This window comes from Melanotaenia boesemani, chromosome 19 (genome assembly GCF_017639745.1).
Source record: "Melanotaenia boesemani isolate fMelBoe1 chromosome 19, fMelBoe1.pri, whole genome shotgun sequence".
Lineage (NCBI taxonomy): Eukaryota > Metazoa > Chordata > Actinopteri > Atheriniformes > Melanotaeniidae > Melanotaenia > Melanotaenia boesemani.
Window position 1 is genome coordinate 30,967,538 of NC_055700.1, and position 18,253 is coordinate 30,985,790.

The window sequence follows — 18,253 nt, forward strand, 5'->3', positions numbered from 1 at the left end:
GGACCTGGGTAGAATGTACGGAACTGGGAAGAATGTACGGACCTGGGTAGAAAGTACGGACCTGGGTAGAATGTACGGACCTGGGTAGAAGGTACGGCCCTGGGTAGAACGTACGGACCTGGGTAGAATGTACAGATCTGGGTAGAACGTAAGGAACTGGGTAGACTACGGACCTGGGTAGAAGGTACGGACCTGGGTAGAAGGTACGGACCTGGGTAGAATGTACGGAACTGGGAAGAATGTACGGACCTGGGTAGAAGGTACGGACCTGGGTAGAAGGTACGGACCTGGGTAGAATGTACGGACCTGGGTAGAAGGTACGGCCCTGGGTAGAATGTACGGACCTGGTAGAATGTACAGATCTGGGTAGAACGTAGGATCTGGGTAGACTACGGACCTGGGTAGAAGGTACGGACCTGGGTAGAAGGTACGGACCTGGGTAGAATGTACGGAACTGGGAAGAATGTACGGACCTGGGTAGAAGGTACGGACCTGGGTAGAAGGTACGGACCTGGGTAGAATGTACGGACCTGGGTAGAAGGTACGGACCTGGGTAGAATGTACGGACCTGGGTAGAATGTACAGATCTGGGTAGAATGTAAGGAACTGGGTAGACTACGGACCTGGGTAGAAGGTACGGACCTGGGTAGAATGTACGGACCTGGGTAGAATGTACAGATCTGGGTAGAACGTATAGAACTGGATAGACTACGGACCTGGGTAGAAGGTACGGACCTGGGTAGAAGGTACGGACCTGGGTAGAATGTACAGATCTGGGTAGAACGTATAGAACTGGGTAGACTACGGACCTGGGTAGAAGGTACGGACCTGGGTAGAATGTACAGAACTGGGTAGAATGTACGGACCTGGATAAAAGGTAAGGACCTGGGTAGAGGGTACAGACCTGGGTAGAACGTATGGAACTTGGTAGAATGTACGGACCTGGATAAAAGGTACGGACCTGAGTAGAAGGTCTGGAACTGGGTAGAAGGTATGGATCTGGATAAAAGGTATGGACCTGAGTAGGAGGTACTAACTTGGGTAGAAGCTATGGATCTCGGTAGGAAGGCTTTTTTGCCTTCTGCATCTTCTGCATGGATTTTGTTGCACAAAAAAAATGTTAAATGATTGATCTGATTTTATCCAGAGCTTTTAAATCTGTGAGTTCCTGAGGTGGAAATCACTGAATACACTTGGTCTTTTATAGTATGTAAATGTATTTATTTCTCATTTTTGTGTAATCTTGGACATGTTGTATTGCTGCTGCTTATCTTAGAGAGGGTGAGAAAAGAGTTTCTTAATCTTATTTGACTTTTCCTGGTTAAATAAAGGTTAAATAAAACGAATGCTCAAGCCCATCGCTCGACTCTGCATTGACCTTATAAATCAGAAGTGTATGGACTGGTTGCTTCAGCATGTCAGCAGTCACATAACCACACTAACTGAGGCCTTGCTATGTCAGATATGTGAAACCAAACTTCTCTGCAAGGATATTGAAGGGCCAGCTTGTCGAGCTCTGTGCTTTAAAAGTGTTTCAGTCACTTTGGAAATTGCAGGTATTTTGAGGATAAGTTTCTGATCCCAGCTGCATAAATGATCAGATTGGCACCTTTTCTTTAAATAGTCTGATTTAGCTCTAGTAGCTCCTTATTACTGGAGATAAGATACTTTGATGCAGGTGACATCATAGGATTATGGTCTGTCTTAAATCAGAGTAACGTAGTTCCGTCATGTCAGATAAAAGCAATAACATGTAGACTGGGAGACCCGTGACAGCCAGCCAGCAGGTGTCGCTCTTTCTACTGGATCAGATGCTTCCAAGCAGCGAGTTGATTTCACAGCAGGTGTGTGAAAGTGCTTCACTGCTTCACGTGGCTTCGGTTGCACCATGTCTTTTTCACCAGCCCCTTGGTCTCTGACTAGAAACAGCAGAAATCAAGGACCGGACTCGGAAAAAACTGGAATAACTGGTTGTAATGTTACTTTGAGCATTCAAGAACCAAAGCCAGTAAGGATTGTATCCTGCCTCCTGCCTGATGGTAGGATGTTCACTTCAATTCCTTTTCATTCAGCTTCTTGTCCAGCATGGTGGTGGCAGAATGATGGTCTGGCTGCTGTGTTGTTACAAACAAATTTGCTTTGCTAACAGGAGCTTTATGGATGTAAGGCTTCTCTTGATGATTTATTACTTAATCTTATTTATTTTTAATTATGGAATCTATTTAATCTTGCTGGACTGACTGAAGGAGAAAGAAAAAAAGGACAGAAATTGAGAGAAGTAAAAATGAAAGTAGAAAAAAGGAAGAGGAGACAAAGATCCAGCAGACAGAAGCAACGAGCTTCAGTCCAACCTAACAGCAGACAAGCAGCTGCTACAACCTGTACAGAAAACACAGCAGAGAATTTCCTACAGCTTTTACAGGTAAACTAAGCAGACAATCATCAGGAGTTTCCTAAAAAATAACCAAGACAACAACAACAAGATGCATCACAGAAAAAACCAAAGAAACCAGAAACACACACACCTAAACCAAAGCATCTCTTAGTGTATAAAACCCACTGGACACCTCAGTGCTGAGTCAGCATGCAGAGGATGAGGAAGGAGGAGGATCAGAGATGAGTGTGATCCTGCAGATGTGACCACACCTCTACGAAGGCTAGAGGCAGACTAGGGCGGCCCAGAGACCCGGGCAATCAGCAGCAATCATAGAACACCAACCCAAACCCCCCACCATGAAGACGACCCCGGGACCCACCCAAAGGGCTGCAGAAGAAGGCCCCAGCCAAAAGCCCCCCATGGTCACGGAGCACAGACCCCAGGGAGCCAAGATCTCCAGCCGCCAACCCCGCCGGCACTGAGAGCGAAAGGCCCCGAGCCCAACGAGCCCAGAGGCACCCAGGCAGAGGGCCTGCTCCCCCCCCCCCCACCCCCCGATAGCCACCCAGTGTGGGCTAGCCCCCAAAATTTAACCTTTATTCAAACAGCACCAATTCACAACCAAGTCATCTCAAGACACGTTGCAGACAAAATCAAGTCAAGCAGATTCATTGTGAAATTATTCCAATTAGATTTCATGAAACTAGTTACCTAGCTAAGCAAAGCATGGAAGCGCCATCATCCATGCTGAGCAGCACGGGTGGTGGGTGACAGTGGAAAGGAGGAAGGAAACCCTTCAGCAGACCCCGGCTCAGGGAGGGAGGCCATCTGAAGGCCTACATGTTAACAGGAAAGTTTCATTATGCATATGAAGTTTATAAGAAAATGGTTGATTTTAGTCCCGAGAAAAGGAGTTAGTTAAAGGAGTTAGTCAGTTGTTAAAGAGTTAAACTTAAAGCGCTAACATTTTTATGGTTTTCTGAGAGGAAATTTTTTTAATTCTGTATAAAACCTGGCATTGTTTATTTGTTTCCTCTTTTCAGTTGAACACTGACACAGTTTAATTCTTCTAACCAATGTTTGTAAGAAAAATGGTCCTGAGGAAGAAACTGATGCTGGGAAGGCGTAACACCAGCATCGGTGCAAACAAAACAGCTCCTGAACTTCAAAGTTGACTTTTTAAAGACGTGACTTCAGATTGCTTTGTAGCTCCTTCAGACTTTCCAGGGAACACACACAGCTGAGAAGTGGTTGTTGATGGAGCAAACTGGCGCTCTGATCAGGATAAAAGGCGTTTTAGCAGCGACGACATCAAAGACAAGCAGAGGTGCCGGCGCTGCTCACCTTTGTTGGAGCTTTTCACACACTAAAAGCCTCTTTACAGAGAGAGCAGCACAGGAGGCTTTGATAGGAATGATGAGGTATCCTGCAGAGCATGGACGTGGCTGGAGATTAACTTTCTCTGTCATGTTCTGTGCTGAAACATGTCTGAAAAAATGTCCAAATTTATACACCAAATAATCAATACATAAACAAAGTAAAACCTTTCCTCCCACAGCTGGTCAAGCTGGTGTTCTGTTGAAACCCGTTACCCTGCCTAAACCTGCTACTGCAGGCTGAATTCATTGGTTTGTCTATAGATCTGTGCTGCCTAACAGAAAACTCACATATTTTTTATACAATCCACAGGTGTGTTCGATCAAACATAGTTTGATGACCTAAAAAATAACTGAAGTACCCAATAGGTAGGATCTTAAAAAATAACATTACAGACATTTAAAAACTCAAACTTTGAAAACATTAATGAAGCTAGGATGTCTCCACAGTATAAATGACCCCATCAAAGTAACCTACCTTACATATATATAAAGGCTATTTTGTTATAATGAAAAACTCAAGACAGTTTAAATATAGGGTCACAATTTTATGAAAATACATATCTGAAAGTTATTAGTGTATCTCGTGAGCTACACATCGGAGACGCTGATTCCAGTCCGATGTGGATCAAAGATGTGAATTCTGGAACCCTGGTTGGGTTCATCCCGTGAAGTGATGTAGAGCAACATGGTGGATGTCTGGCTGCCTCTCCTGCTGCTCATACTAGACACATTCTGGTAAAAACCAGATCAGGTTTGAACACCAAAGTAAAACCAGAAATCAGACTGAATAAATCTGATGTTCGTCCATTTTTTACTTGCAGTGAACAACTTGTTTTCGGTCCTGGCCAATCAATACGCCTGGTTTTCTTCGTTTTCTTGTTTTTTTTTCCCCCCTCTTGATCAGCAGTTGTTTCAGGGAATATCTCCCCCTAGTGAGCAGATGTTGTAACTGCTTGTTGTGCAGATGGTTTGGCCCGTTTGAGTAACGTGCAGTGTGAAAGCAAAGGAAGGTGAGAAATTCCTCGTCATTCCCATCCAGTCCAACTGAGTCCCGCGGGACTGTCGGGGTGTAAATGCGCCTCAAAACTAAACTCTTCACCATCTAGAAAAACACCCAACGTGGCACAAACCAATTACAGTGAAAGCAGCAGTTGCACAGTGAAGCATGGTGGTGGACTTATTATGCAGTGACAGGATGTGACCTGAGGTCCTAGGATGCATTTACACTTGTGGAGCTCATACAGCAGGGATCACCAACTCCGGACCTCTTGAGCCAGTGTCCTGCAGGTTTTCACTGCATCCCTGCTGCAACACACCTGGTTCAAATGAAATAGTCAATAGTCAAGGTCCACACCAGCCTCTTAACGACCCATTATTTGAGTCAGGTGTGCTGTAGTATGGAGATATTGAAAACCTGCAGGACACTGGCTCAAGAGGTCGGGAGTTGGTGATCCCTGTCATACACCAACAAATGAAGTAATGATCAGGTTCCAGAAAGAGTGAACATGTGGTCTCTCATGACTTCTTGCGCCTAGTGACAGTTTCTACTTGGTTTAAGTGCTTTAAACCTTCAATACGACGCCTCATCTCTGGACTCTGTAAACCACTGTGTGCTTGGTTGCAGCTGAGTTTATGTGAAGGGGATCTTTGGTTCTGATGAGATGCAGCCCTTTTAGATAACATCAGGACTCTGAGCATCCATCTAAACTCATCTCCTTTCCTCTGTCTACAGCCTCAGATGCCCCTTCATCGACTTCCTCCTCTTCAGCTAATGCTGGTTTCGTGGACTTTAGCTTCACCCGGGAGCCTCAGGACATGGTGACGGTGCGAGGCGGTGTGCTGCAGCTTGACTGCCAGGCTCAAGCGGATTCAGTGGCAGGACCTCCTACCATCATGTGGCGTAAAGACGGCGTGCTGCTCAGCACAGTGGTGGACGAGCGGAGGCAACAGTTGGGAAATGGTACGCTACTGGTGCACAATGTGGTGCACTCACGGCACCACCGGCCCGACGAGGGAGAGTATCAATGCCTCGCCACACTGGACGGGCTAGGGAGCATCGTGAGCCGGACAGCAAGGGTCACTGTGGCCGGTAAGACAATGTTTTCACATCATTTCTGGACAGTAGAGTTCCTCCATTAGGATTAAAAGGAAGCTAAACTTTACTGATCTTCTTCAGCTTGATGTAGATTTCAAATAATACCTTGAAACTGCACCACTTCTGCTCAGCTTTGGGCCAAATTATTCAAAAACAGGTAAACAGCAGGTTTTACATTAGCATTAAAAGAACTGAGTCATTTGAATTTCACTACCAACCTCAGTTCAGTGCAACATAAGAAATACAAAGGTGGACTATGAGTAAAATAACTTTTTAATATAATGAAATTTATTCATCAATAGCTAGTAGCATTTGAGAGGGAACAGATAAAAGAGAAGAAGAAATGAGAAGTGAAGAAGATGAGGAGACCTGTCCTTGACCTGTCCTTGAATGTGGCGGGAACCAAAAGCACAACAACATCTCCTCCATTTATTTCACCGCTGATATTTATTTCATATGATCAAAGTGGTTCACCTGAGATGTAATTTAGAAAGTGGAGTGTGGTGAAAGATCAATACATTTTATGGAATACATTATGGACAAATGAGCCCAAAGGCTTAAGTGCATCTCCATCAACAGTATGTGTGGCAGCTAATCTAAAGTTTGAGGGAGGAAGGGAAAATATTCCATCATTCATCAGACATTTAAACACTTTAAAACACCGTGTTTGCATCATTTCATGACAGCTAATGAATTTCCACTTTTTGAATATTCAACCAGCACCTGCTGGTAATGCAACCTCCACAAGTACTGCTTCCAACCAGCAGCAAACAGCAGCACAGTACAAAGCTGTGATATTTGATGCGAACAAAGCCCAAAAATAAGAAATGTGCAGCTCCACAGAGACTACAGCTCCTCCCAGTTTCCTTTCCTGTCTGCTGTTTAACAAAGCCCACAAAATCTAAATGTTGGTGTGTGTGAAGTCATCACAATGACTTCATGACTAATCAGAGACCAAAACCATGACAGAGCAGCGTCCTGCTGAACACTGGGGGCTAAATGGAAACATGTACGTGACCATGTTAGCAGCAGGGTGTTAGCCTACACCTAGCAGAGACTTTGGACAGCTCTTATTGCTCCATCTTAGATACACTGAAATGACTGCTGCTACACACACATCATCAGCGGCTTGTCTCTTTATCTTTCTTTGCTCTTTGAGCGTTTCAGGTTCTGGAGTGATGCCATGCATCCTGTCAGAGAAATAAGCAGACGAGACTCCAGGACCTGCAGCTCACACAACCCTCAGAAAGCGAGAGCAAAACACCCACATTCAGCTTTTACTGATCCAGACTCTGCTGCAGGAACTTCACAGCTCCTCAACCAGTTTCCCTTAAACCAGCCTGGTCACAACGATCACTAAAGTCCCGGACTGGAAGGAAATCCATTCCGTCCAGTGTCTTGGTTGTGCTTTGTTCCTATTTATCAGGTTTTCTGTTTTCACTAAGCAGTTCGCTGAAGGATTTTCTAAGAAATGAAGCTTCATTTTCTGTGAGAAACTAATTAGTTTAAAAGTTTGAACAAAAAGACTGAAGCAAACATGAGCAAATAGCTTTTTAAAGTTCAGTTAGCTTCAGTTAAAACCCCATGAGGCTCAGGTGATTCAGCTTTAAAACACCTGCAAAGCGGCACGTCTGAGTATAGTCTGACCAGCCCGGAGAGCAGAATGACAGGGTTAGAAATGTTGGTAATTAGAGATGAAAGAAAGCTGCACAGTTCTAATGTGGGCGCATCAAGTGTTTATAATGGAAAGATACCAGGGTGCTGCAAACTATTTTAGTTTGTCTGAATGAGTGAATTTAAAACATTATTCTAACCTGAGCTGAGTCAAGCACACACCTGCCATTCGCCCACACCTAGTCCTGCATGAAAGTCTGAGTCGGTTCCAGAACGTGCCATTCCTGTCTCACATACGAGACACTCGACTCATTACAGAGCAGCCGAGGCTGTGACCCAGCTTCCTGTGTGTGTGTGTGTGTGTGTGTTCAGTCTGGAAACTCAGAATTAATGAGAAACACTAAACTCCCAGAGAGGCAAACATTGCTAGATAACCCCTTCTAACCCTTTGTGCTGTGAAGCGAACGTAGATGCTCCACGCTCTGCAGGGAGGCTGCTTACGTCACGTTTTCTCAGCCCCACGGACCAACCCAGGCAAACACCCGAAGTCTGTGCATGTCAGAGCAACAGATGAGAATCAGACTGTTTCTGTATGTGAGAGACAAGGAGAGACTCGCAGAGATCCAGGATGCTCGAGCAGCAGTGGAAACTAGATGCTGTCTGACCGCGTTGCTGAGAGTTAGCCACTAATCTGAGAGATATCGTGGAACGTTATTTTCTCTTATCAGTACAACGCTGTGACCAGAAAATAAAACTCATTCAGTCAGTAACACAAACAGATCATGTGCACGGTGTCCTGCAGCTTCAACTAGCTATAACTAAAATATGCCAAATATATGGTAAAAAACAGAAAAGGAAGCATTTAGACAAGTTTGAAACTATTTCTGTTGATAAGCAGGTGTGTTTTATGTCCCAGTGCGGATTATCAGCTATTAAAATCAGTTTCTATCAGACGGCTCATACTTTACTCGGATGTCTGAGCATAGAATAAAACTCCAGACCAGATACTCTGATCAGTCCCTGTAGACCGGGGTCTAACGTCCTCAGTCCAGATGTCCATGCAGCTGTCCATGGCTGCAGCGTAAGCTAGCTCTGAAAGTCGTAGGTCCATGGCTGTTAACCAGTTCTACTGAATTTTAAAGAAGATGGAGGCCATTTTCACACATAAATGGGGATTTTCAGGAGAAGTTGCTGTGCATTTGTCATCACACATGTGCCTCCTCACAGTGGGAGATTTTCTGCTGGACATGTGCTCTCCGGGCTGGGAAAGCCGGGAAAGGGGGGCCGGATCCACGTGCTGAAACAGTTTTAAACAGAAAGTTGCCTCTCAGAATGAGCTCATCAGTGGAAGGAAACGTCGTTGCCAGTAGGGGTTGGATGAAATGGCTTCTACGAAGCACGGAGAGGAGGACGACGCAGCAACATGATGGATTATAATGATGCAGATATTCCGCCGCCGCTTGCGTGTGCCGCTGCAACATCTTGGATCCGAAGCTGAATCTTTTGTGAAACCTTCACTCAGGAAAACTGTAAAACTAAGCAAACATAAAGAATCTCACTGGAAAGGCTTTCATTCTCTCAGGAAAATCACGTAAGATTCCACATGAAAATGTACACAAATCCATGTCAGCTTCAAGCTAACGTCTATGGAAAGCTGGTGATTAGCAGGTTAGCATACCTGAACAGACTAACGGGATTAAAACAACTCTGTCCATCAACAGATGTTTACCTCAACAATATTAACTGAGCAGAAAACTCACTGGTTAATGTTTTCTGGCCAGAACGAACATGAAAAACATCTTTACATCCGCATTCTGTCTGAACTGGCTACGGAAAGACTGAAGGGACAAAACACACTGCTTTCCTGCAGGAAAGTTTGATAACAGGTTCACATCACGATAATGTTTCTTGATTTTGGAAAAATAAAAGTGAATAATGAAGTTGAAAAAAACAGCATTGTTTACATGTTTATGCTGTTTGTCGACATCAGGACGTTCATACTGATTTCTGAAATAATTATAAATAAACGGAGTAATCTGACTGCTTGTATTCACTGATGAAGGAAGTAACAACGAGCAGCGATAAAGAAAACTGAAGTCGTGAGGCCGGTGAAGATGCCCGAGCTTTAGTCAGGATGAAGCTTGAACAGAGAAGGCTGCAGTTCGGCCATTTAGTCATCAAGTCTGCTTGATGGTGGAGAAGACTGAGTCCACCCACAGGGGAGGATAACAGCTGCTCCAGGGTAAAGACAGAGCGCCGTCTTTCTGCTGCCCGTCCCTATTTGCTGAGATTTCTATTATGATCTGTCCGAGTCATTTTGGTCCCCTTGTCTAATGAGGATGAGAGGAGGAAACAGCCATCTCTGTGGGATGTCGGTGGTAGTTTGTGGCGAGAACGGTGCAGAATGCTGGCTTCTTCGCTGAGGACAGGAAGTTAAATTGACTGCATGCTGAGCTCAGGGTCAAGGGTTAGTCTTTTTCTCCGGTTTTTTTCTTCTTCTTGAAGCTCACGTCTGCTGGAAACAGAAAGCTGAATTGACTTCATGCTGAGTTCAGGGTTACAGCTTGTTTTTTCCTCTGTTTGGCAATTTATTTCTCCTTGATACCCACTGCTTCGCCTCCTCCTCCTTGCTCTCCTAGTGGTTTGTAATTGTCCATTCCTCTTCGACTGAATTCAGTTTCTGCTACTTTCATTCATTTTCTCGCTCATGAAACCGTTTCATAAATCTTGAATTAAACCGACAACTTTTTCTAACTTTGAAAGAAAAATCTGATCTGTTTTTACCCTCAAGCTATCCTTGTAGTTTACAAAGTTGTAATGTACAGCAGGAGAAATTATCAGTAAATGCATAGAGATAAAAGTAGCATGTGGCATCTGAGCCTTTTTTCTCAGAAATAGATGCAAGCAAATGTAATTATAAGTATGTATGTGGCAAACCTACAGCCAGTAAGAGGTTATATGAGTCATATTTCCACATCAGACCCAAATATATGTGGTAATAGTCTGTACTTATATAGCTTTTATCCAAAGTGCTTTACATGTACGTCACATTCACACACTGACGGCGGGAGCTGCCATGGAAGGCCTTCTACCATGACCAATCAGGATCATTAGGCGTCTTGCTCAGGGACACCTCGACATGAGCTCGACAGTTGGGGATCAAACCGGCAACCCTTGGGCTACGGGACGACCACTCTACCCACTGAGACATGCCCTCCCCATATTTCCTCAAAGAAACCAAAACATGCTCAGAAATTGGCAGTTAGAGGGATAGATGGTGCTGTAATTCTCTACGGTTTCAGTCCCTCATGGGATCCTTTCATGTGTTCATGGTTATTATCAAAGAGTTTCTCATTCACATCCAGGTCATAACAAGACGTCATGTGGTCACTTCCTGGGTGGGTTGGCTTTAAAACCAGTCTTTGTTAGGGCTACTTGCAATGCAACCGTCATCCTAAAGGATCACTGGTTTCATTGAGCTGTCTTTAAGGCATTTTGGAAATCTGTGATAATGTCCAGGATAATGTCCTGCATGCATGTATTTTACTAAGGAAACCACACCTCAGCTAAGCCACGCCTCTACCAGCACTTATGTTTGGATACAAATGGATTGTTCTCACCATGCAAGCTAGGAGGGTAGGTTGCAGCATTCATGCTAACATTTTCTGGGTTACTTACAAATAGATAGATAGATAGATAGATAGATAGATAGATAGATAGATAGATAGATAGATAGATAGATAGATAGATAGATAGATAGATAGATAGATAGATAGATAGATAGATAGATAGATAGATAGATAGATAGATAGATAGATAGATAGATAGATAGATAGATAGATAGATAGATAGAAAATTAACTCAACACATACAATAGAAGCCCAAAAATCCACAAATAAAAACATGTGTACACAGACTGAACATAACGTATGACTGATACACAGTACAGCGTTCTGGTCCTCAGAAGTGATGAGAATCCCAGTGAGGTGCAGTGTAAAACCGACAGCAGAAAACCTGGAAGAGAAATTCACCTCTGATAAATGAGATGTTAAAGAGGCTGCGGTCCTCACAGGGCGGGAACGGCAGGCAGCTCCACACTCAACCTGAAGCATCTCTGATTTCAGAAACATTGATGGCAGAGTTCAGCTTCACCACGTTTAAACACTGCATGAACAGAGACTTCATTAAACAAAACTGTTTCTGTAGCTTCACCAGGGGAAAAGTCTTCAAGATGTCTTTGCTGTTAGAGATCTAAACCACGCAGGATTACATTTCACCTACACAGGAGAATAAATACTTCCTACAGCATCCGAGGTTCACACAGAAACCAGCTGAGAAAAAGAAAATAAAACTCATTCAGTCAGTAACACAAACAGATCACTTGTGCGATGTCCGGCAGCCTCAACTAGCTATAACTAAAATACGCCAATAAAAATAGAAAAGTAAGCATTTAGAAAAGTTTGAAACTATTTCTGTTGATAAGCAGGTGTGTTTTATGTCCCAGTGCGGATTATCAGCTATTAAAATCAGTTTCTATCAGACGGCTCATACTTTACTCGGATGTCTGAGCGTAGAATAAACTCCAGACCAGATACTCTGATCAGTCCCTGTAGACCGGGGTCTAACGTCCTCAGTCCAGATGTCCATGCAGCTGTCCATGGCTGCAGCGTAAGCTAGCTCTGAAAGTCGTAGGTCCATGGCTGTTAACCAGTTCTACTGAATTTTAAAGAAGATGGAGGCCATTTTCACACATAAATGGGGATTTTCAGGAGAAGTTGCTGTGCATTTGTCATCACACATGTGCCTCCTCACAGTGGGAGATTTTCTGCTGGACATGTGCTCTCCGGGCTGGGAAAGCCGGGAAAGGGGGGCCGGATCCACGTGCTGAAACAGTTTTAAACAGAAAGTTGCCTCTCAGAATGAGCTCATCAGTGGAAGGAAACGTCGTTGCCAGTAGGGGTTGGATGAAATGGCTTCTACGAAGCACGGAGAGGAGGACGACGCAGCAACATGATGGATTATAATGATGCAGATATTCCGCCGCCGCTTGCGTGTGCCGCTGCAACATCTTGGATCCGAAGCTGAATCTTTTGTGAAACCTTCACTCAGGAAAACTGTAAAATTAAGCAAACATACAGAATCTCACTGGAAAGGCTTTCATTCTCTCAGGAAAATCACGTAAGATTCCACATGAAAATGTACACAAATCCATGTCAGCTTCAAGCTAACGTCTATGGAAAGCTGGTGATTAGCAGGTTAGCATACCTGAACAGACTAACGGGATTAAAACAACTCTGTCCATCAACAGATGTTTACCTCAACAATATTAACTGAGCAGAAAACTCACTGGTTAATGTTTTCTGGCCAGAACGAACATGAAAAACATCTTAACGAAAAGTAATTCTCTGGTAAGTTTGGAAACCAGATACATTCTTTTTACAGTTCAACCATCACTGTCATGGACGTCATTGAGGTTACATCCAGTATAAACACAGAAACTCGTGTTTTTTTCTGGTTGGCTTGGTTGAAGCTCCACTCCTGAACTTTGTCAGATTTTCACACTTTGGCGGCCCCTGCTGACAGCTGCCTCTTCTCTGAGGTCTCCTCTGATGAGAGCTAATCTGGCATCACAATTTTCATGTTGACTCTTGCTTATCGCTCGCTCTGTCTTCCTCTGATGAAGTGTGTCCACCACTGTAGTTAAATCCAGCTGCTGGCGTGTGACGCGCTGCGAGGCTAAATGCAGCTGTGGCCCGATGCTCCGGGGGAGAGCAGGTCATGAACGGTGGTTTCTCTTGCCTCAGGAGGCTTGCAGGACAACAATGGCTCCAAGAATGTGCATAATGAACTGCATTTGCAATGGCACCATCAGGGACGTTTTTAGCGTCCACATGTCCGTGGGTGGTTGCATATTTTACCGGGTAATCATGTCTAGTACTGCAACATGGAGAGAGCAGAGTTAATGTCATTTTTGGTTGGGGTCACATGTTTCTGTGATTACCCCACCCTAACAGTCTCTCCAGCCCTGACGAACTTGTTCCATATTACAACAATAATCTTCAGAATCTTCTTAACAACCTAGCTCCCCTGAAAACCAGATCTGTTACCTTCACTCGCTCTTCACCCTGGTTTACCCCCGCCCTCAGACAACTCAAAGCCAAAGGATGCCAGCTGGAACACCTCTTCAGGAAATCTGGTTTAACTGTTCATCAACAAATGTATCATAACCATATGACCCACTACAAGGACTGCTGCAAACACACCAAATCCATCTACTATGCCAGTTTAATCATTTCCAATGAAGGCAACACCAAGGCCCTATTCTCTGTCCTGAAAACTATCACCCAAGCACCTGACTCCCTTCCTCCACACATAGCCTCCTCTGCATTCTGTAACAGCTTGATTTCATTCTTCACCTCCAAAATCCAGAATATCCCACAACAATCTGTATGAACATTTTCAATCTGGTTTCCGCCCACTCCACAGCACTGAATCCGCATTACTTAAAATCACTAATGACCTCCTCCTGGCAGCTGATTCCGGTCTGTTATCTATTCTCATCCTCCTTGATCTGAGTGCGGCCTTCGACACCATTTCCCACTCTATCCTCCTGGCTAGACTCTCCTCCATCGGCATCACCCACACCCCCCTCAGCTGGTTCAAATCATACCTCTCTGGCGAACTCAGTTCATCCAGTTGAAAACATTTACTTCCCATTCAGTCTCAGTCACCACTGGTGTGCCCCAGGGTTCTGTCCTGGGGCCCCTGCTGTTCCTCATCTACCTCCTCCCCCTCGGTTATATTTTTAGAAAACACCACATACATTTTCATTGCTATGCAGATGACACCCAGCTCTACCTCTCCACCAAGCCTAACTCCACCCTCCCACCATCTTCCCTCACAGACTGTCTTCAAGAAATTAAGTCCTGGTTCACCTCAAACTTTCTTAAATTAAACAGCAGTAAAATAGAAATGTTATTAGTAGGCCCCAAATCCGCTCTCTCCAAATCTGACAGTTTCTCCATTCCCATCGATGATTCTTCCATTTCCCCCTCCCCTCAGGTAAAGAGTCTGGGTGTCATCCTCGACAGCACTCTGTCTTTTACATCACATATCAATAACATAACCCGGTCAGCGTATTTCCCCCTCCCTCACCCCTCACACCCCCGCCATACTTGTTCACAGTCTTGTCACCTCCCGTCTCGACTACTGTAACTCCCTTCTGTTCGGTCTTCCCCAAAAAACACTTCATAAACTTCAACTGGTTCAGAATGCAGCAGCTCGGGTCATCACAAGAACCTCATCCATCCATCACATCACCCCTGTTCTGCAGCAGCTCCACTGGCTCCCCGTCACCTACCGCATCCACTACAAAATCCTGCTGTTCACCTACAAGGCCATCCATCACCTCGCTCCTCCCTACCTTTCTGATCTCCTCCATGTCTCCGCACCAGTCCGTTCCCTCAGATCCTCCTCCTCCATCCACCTCACCATCCCCCCAGCCCGACTTGTTACCATGGGGAGCAGAGCTTTCAGCTGCTCTGCTCCTCATCTTTGGACTCTTGGACTCACTCCCCCCAAACCTCCGTAACTCTGATTCTATAGTCTTCAAATCCAAACTCAAAACACATCTGTTTAAACTGGCATGCTCACTGTAATATTTCACACTGCTTTTATTATTGTTTTATGCATCCTTTAATTTATGAGTGTATTTATTGATTTGTTTTACTCTTGTGTTTTATCCTGTAAGGTGACCTTGAGTGTCAAGAAAGGCGCCCACAAATAAAATGTATTATTATTATTATTATTATTATTATTATTATTATTATTATTATTATGCCCAGTCATGAGGCTTGGACGCAGACCTGAGGTGAACATGGTGGTTTCTGGGTTCTCCGCTGTGGGAGGCTACTTTGCCATTAGCAGGAGCTCAGCAGCATTCATCTAATGAGTTCACATCATTAGCTGTTACGTAGATTGTAATCACTGAGCATCCTAAGCAGGGTATGAGCGGTTTATTAAAGACATTTACAAGGATAGAAATGTCATCGAACATTAGCTCATTAACGGGATCATTAAGGAGACATTCTATCTTAAAGGTCCCATATTATACACTTTATTCCCAATCTGAGACCATTCATTAATATCTAAATGAAATATTTCCGCCATGGTATGGACAAATCGACCCTCAGTTTGAGTGCAGCGGCTTCTCTTCACCTCCCTCTTTTTAGCAGCTTCAGAAATGTGCCGTTTATGGTGGGCGGAACCCTGGTGGAGCAGCTCAGCTGTTGGCTCCGCCCATCGCATCGCCCGTCATGAGGTGATTGACAGGTTAATATATTTTCAAGCTATCAGACTAATAAGGCCGAAACGATAAAATAACTGCCAGCTCTTACCTCTCCAGCTGTGTCACGGACAGTTGGTATTGAACCTGCTTCAGCTTCAAACGGTTGGCGAAGCCTGCTTTCCATGCCCCCATGTTGTGGAAACAGTCCTCTTTGAAATGCTGGCCACAGACATGCAAAACCTTTGGAAGTTTTCCGGGTACATTTCCTCCAAAAATAAAATTAATCCACTCAGTCCTCGTGGGTTCAGTGGATGGAAGTAAAAGAACGTTTTCGTGTTCATTTATGCAGCCACAAACAGAACAGTGCTTCTGTCGCTTAGCCATGTCCGCTAACGAGGGTTGCCGAAGAGGGAAAAACACTGGGCGCTAGGTGATTTTTAGAGGGCGGGCTTTGAGAGCCGGTAGACGGGTCCATCGCTCTGTGGGGAGTGGTTATTGTCCCTTATGACGTCATAACGTACACGCTTTCAAACAAGCTCATTTCAGCGCTTACTTCCCTAGAGGTGGAGCAGGGGGGAGAGAGAGCGCCTGAAAGAGTTTCACACTTACGGGTCTCCTACACATGCGGGGGGACCAGTATGACTGTTCCAAAACCATTAAAAAGTGAATTTTGCATAATATGGGACCTTTAAAGGAAATGTTAGGAGGGGAAACTAAGGCTAAGATGACAAGTTTGATCTCACCAGGCTTTCATGTTCATGTTTTACCAGCTACTACTCTCCTTCTGTGTGCTTTTCAGCACTTCCTTAGGTATACCAACCATATCCAGGTAACGTGGCCGTTTCTTCTCTCAAGACAAGAAGGTTTATTCCATGTTCAGGACAGTTCAAAGAGCTTTACATAAAACATTAACAGCATCGCAGGTGGTGCAAAGAAAGCATTCAGAAGCAGTAACAAGCAGCAACAAACAGCAAGAATCACAAAAAAAACCATAAACTACATAAAATGATCTAAAGCAGATCAGTCAAAGTCAGCAGCAGTTTCCTGCAGAGACTACGAGAACAGAAACGTTTCACCTGGATTTAAAGTTTCATCTCCGCAGCAGCAGAACACCTACATGCTGCTACAGGTTTAGTCTGGACCCTGTTCTGGATTCTGGTCTGGAATCTGGTTTGAACTCTGGTTTGGACTCTGGTCTGAACTCTGGCCTGAACTCTGGTCTGGACCCTATTCTGGATTCTGGCCTGGACCCTGGTCTGAACCCTGGTCTGGACTCTGGTCTAGATTCTGGTCTAGACTCTGGTGTGGACTCTGGTCTGGACCCTGGTCTGGACTCTGGTCTAGTTTCTGGTGTAGACTGTGGTCTGGACTCTAGTCTGAACCCTGTTCTGGACCCTGGTATGGACTATGGTCTGGACAAGTTGACCAAAGTCTCTGGATCTCAAAGGTTCTGGAATCTGGACCAAAACCGTTCTGGGATGTAAACCATCATAAGGGTTTAAAATCTATTCTGTGACTGACTGGAAACCAGTATAAACTGGTTGTTAATAAAATTTTATATAATAAAATGTTTCCAAACCAATGCAAAAAAAGCTATAAAAGTTATAGCCTACATGGTGTACGTACGTCACTTGAGGTGCAGATTAATCTGTGCAAACCTACGCATATTTTTCTTGTATTAGGAGTTACCACTAATGTGAAAAGCCTGCAACCAGCCCACAGTGGCAAACCACTGAGACCGATGAGGAAACGGTAACTACCGCTACAGAAACGGCAAGTGCCATTGCAGGAACAGTAACTGCCGTTGTAGCGAAAGTGGCTGGCCTGGATCTTAGAGTCTCTCTCTCTCTCTCCCCGCCACCACCCTCCCCTCTGGCCTTTCCTCTGCTTGTAGCTGTTGAGAACAACTGCACAAAACTGACGTTACGTCTGAATTTTTCAAATACAAAAGTTTCAACTTTACCACAATACACATAAAAAAAAAACAAAGATCCAATATCAAATATGGTCATTTGGATTCAGTTTTTTAAAGCAATTATTCAAACAGGCATATTCAGATTCAAATTGAATGATTCAAATTCAAATATAAAGAATTCAGATTCGCTCCCCAGTGGCATTGATCCAAGGCAGGATGGATCCATGTTTTCATGATGTTCCCAGCAGATTCTGAGCCGAGCATCTGAATGTGGAGCTGAAATGGAGACTCATCAGACCAGCAGCGTTTCTCCAAGAGGGATAAATTGTTTTTTCTGCAATACAGTTGCAGGGAGCGCCTGGACAAATGACTCCCCAGGAGGCCTTTCACAGTTTTTATGACACATGAATCTTCTATCTGAAAGTTTGGAGGCAGGTTTAATTTAATCATTTAAATTTGTTTTAATAATACCAGTGCCAGTAGGAGAAAAACAATAAAAATCTCTTCACTGAATCCTCACATTGGTCGTTCTAGTAATTCTACCTGGAGGCTTCAGCTGCTTGGTAAGGGCTGAAGGAGAACAGAC

At 44.3% G+C, this 18,253-nt stretch overlaps 1 protein-coding gene across 1 annotated transcript in view; it reads left to right on the plus strand.

Annotated features, from left to right (window-relative positions):
- dcc (DCC netrin 1 receptor) overlaps positions 1–18,253 on the plus strand; it is a 385,109-nt gene that overhangs the window by 88,005 nt on the left and 278,851 nt on the right. Inside the window, 1 exon segment of the mRNA XM_041969439.1 lies at positions 5,495–5,845. Coding sequence (XP_041825373.1) covers positions 5,495–5,845 — 351 coding nt within the window.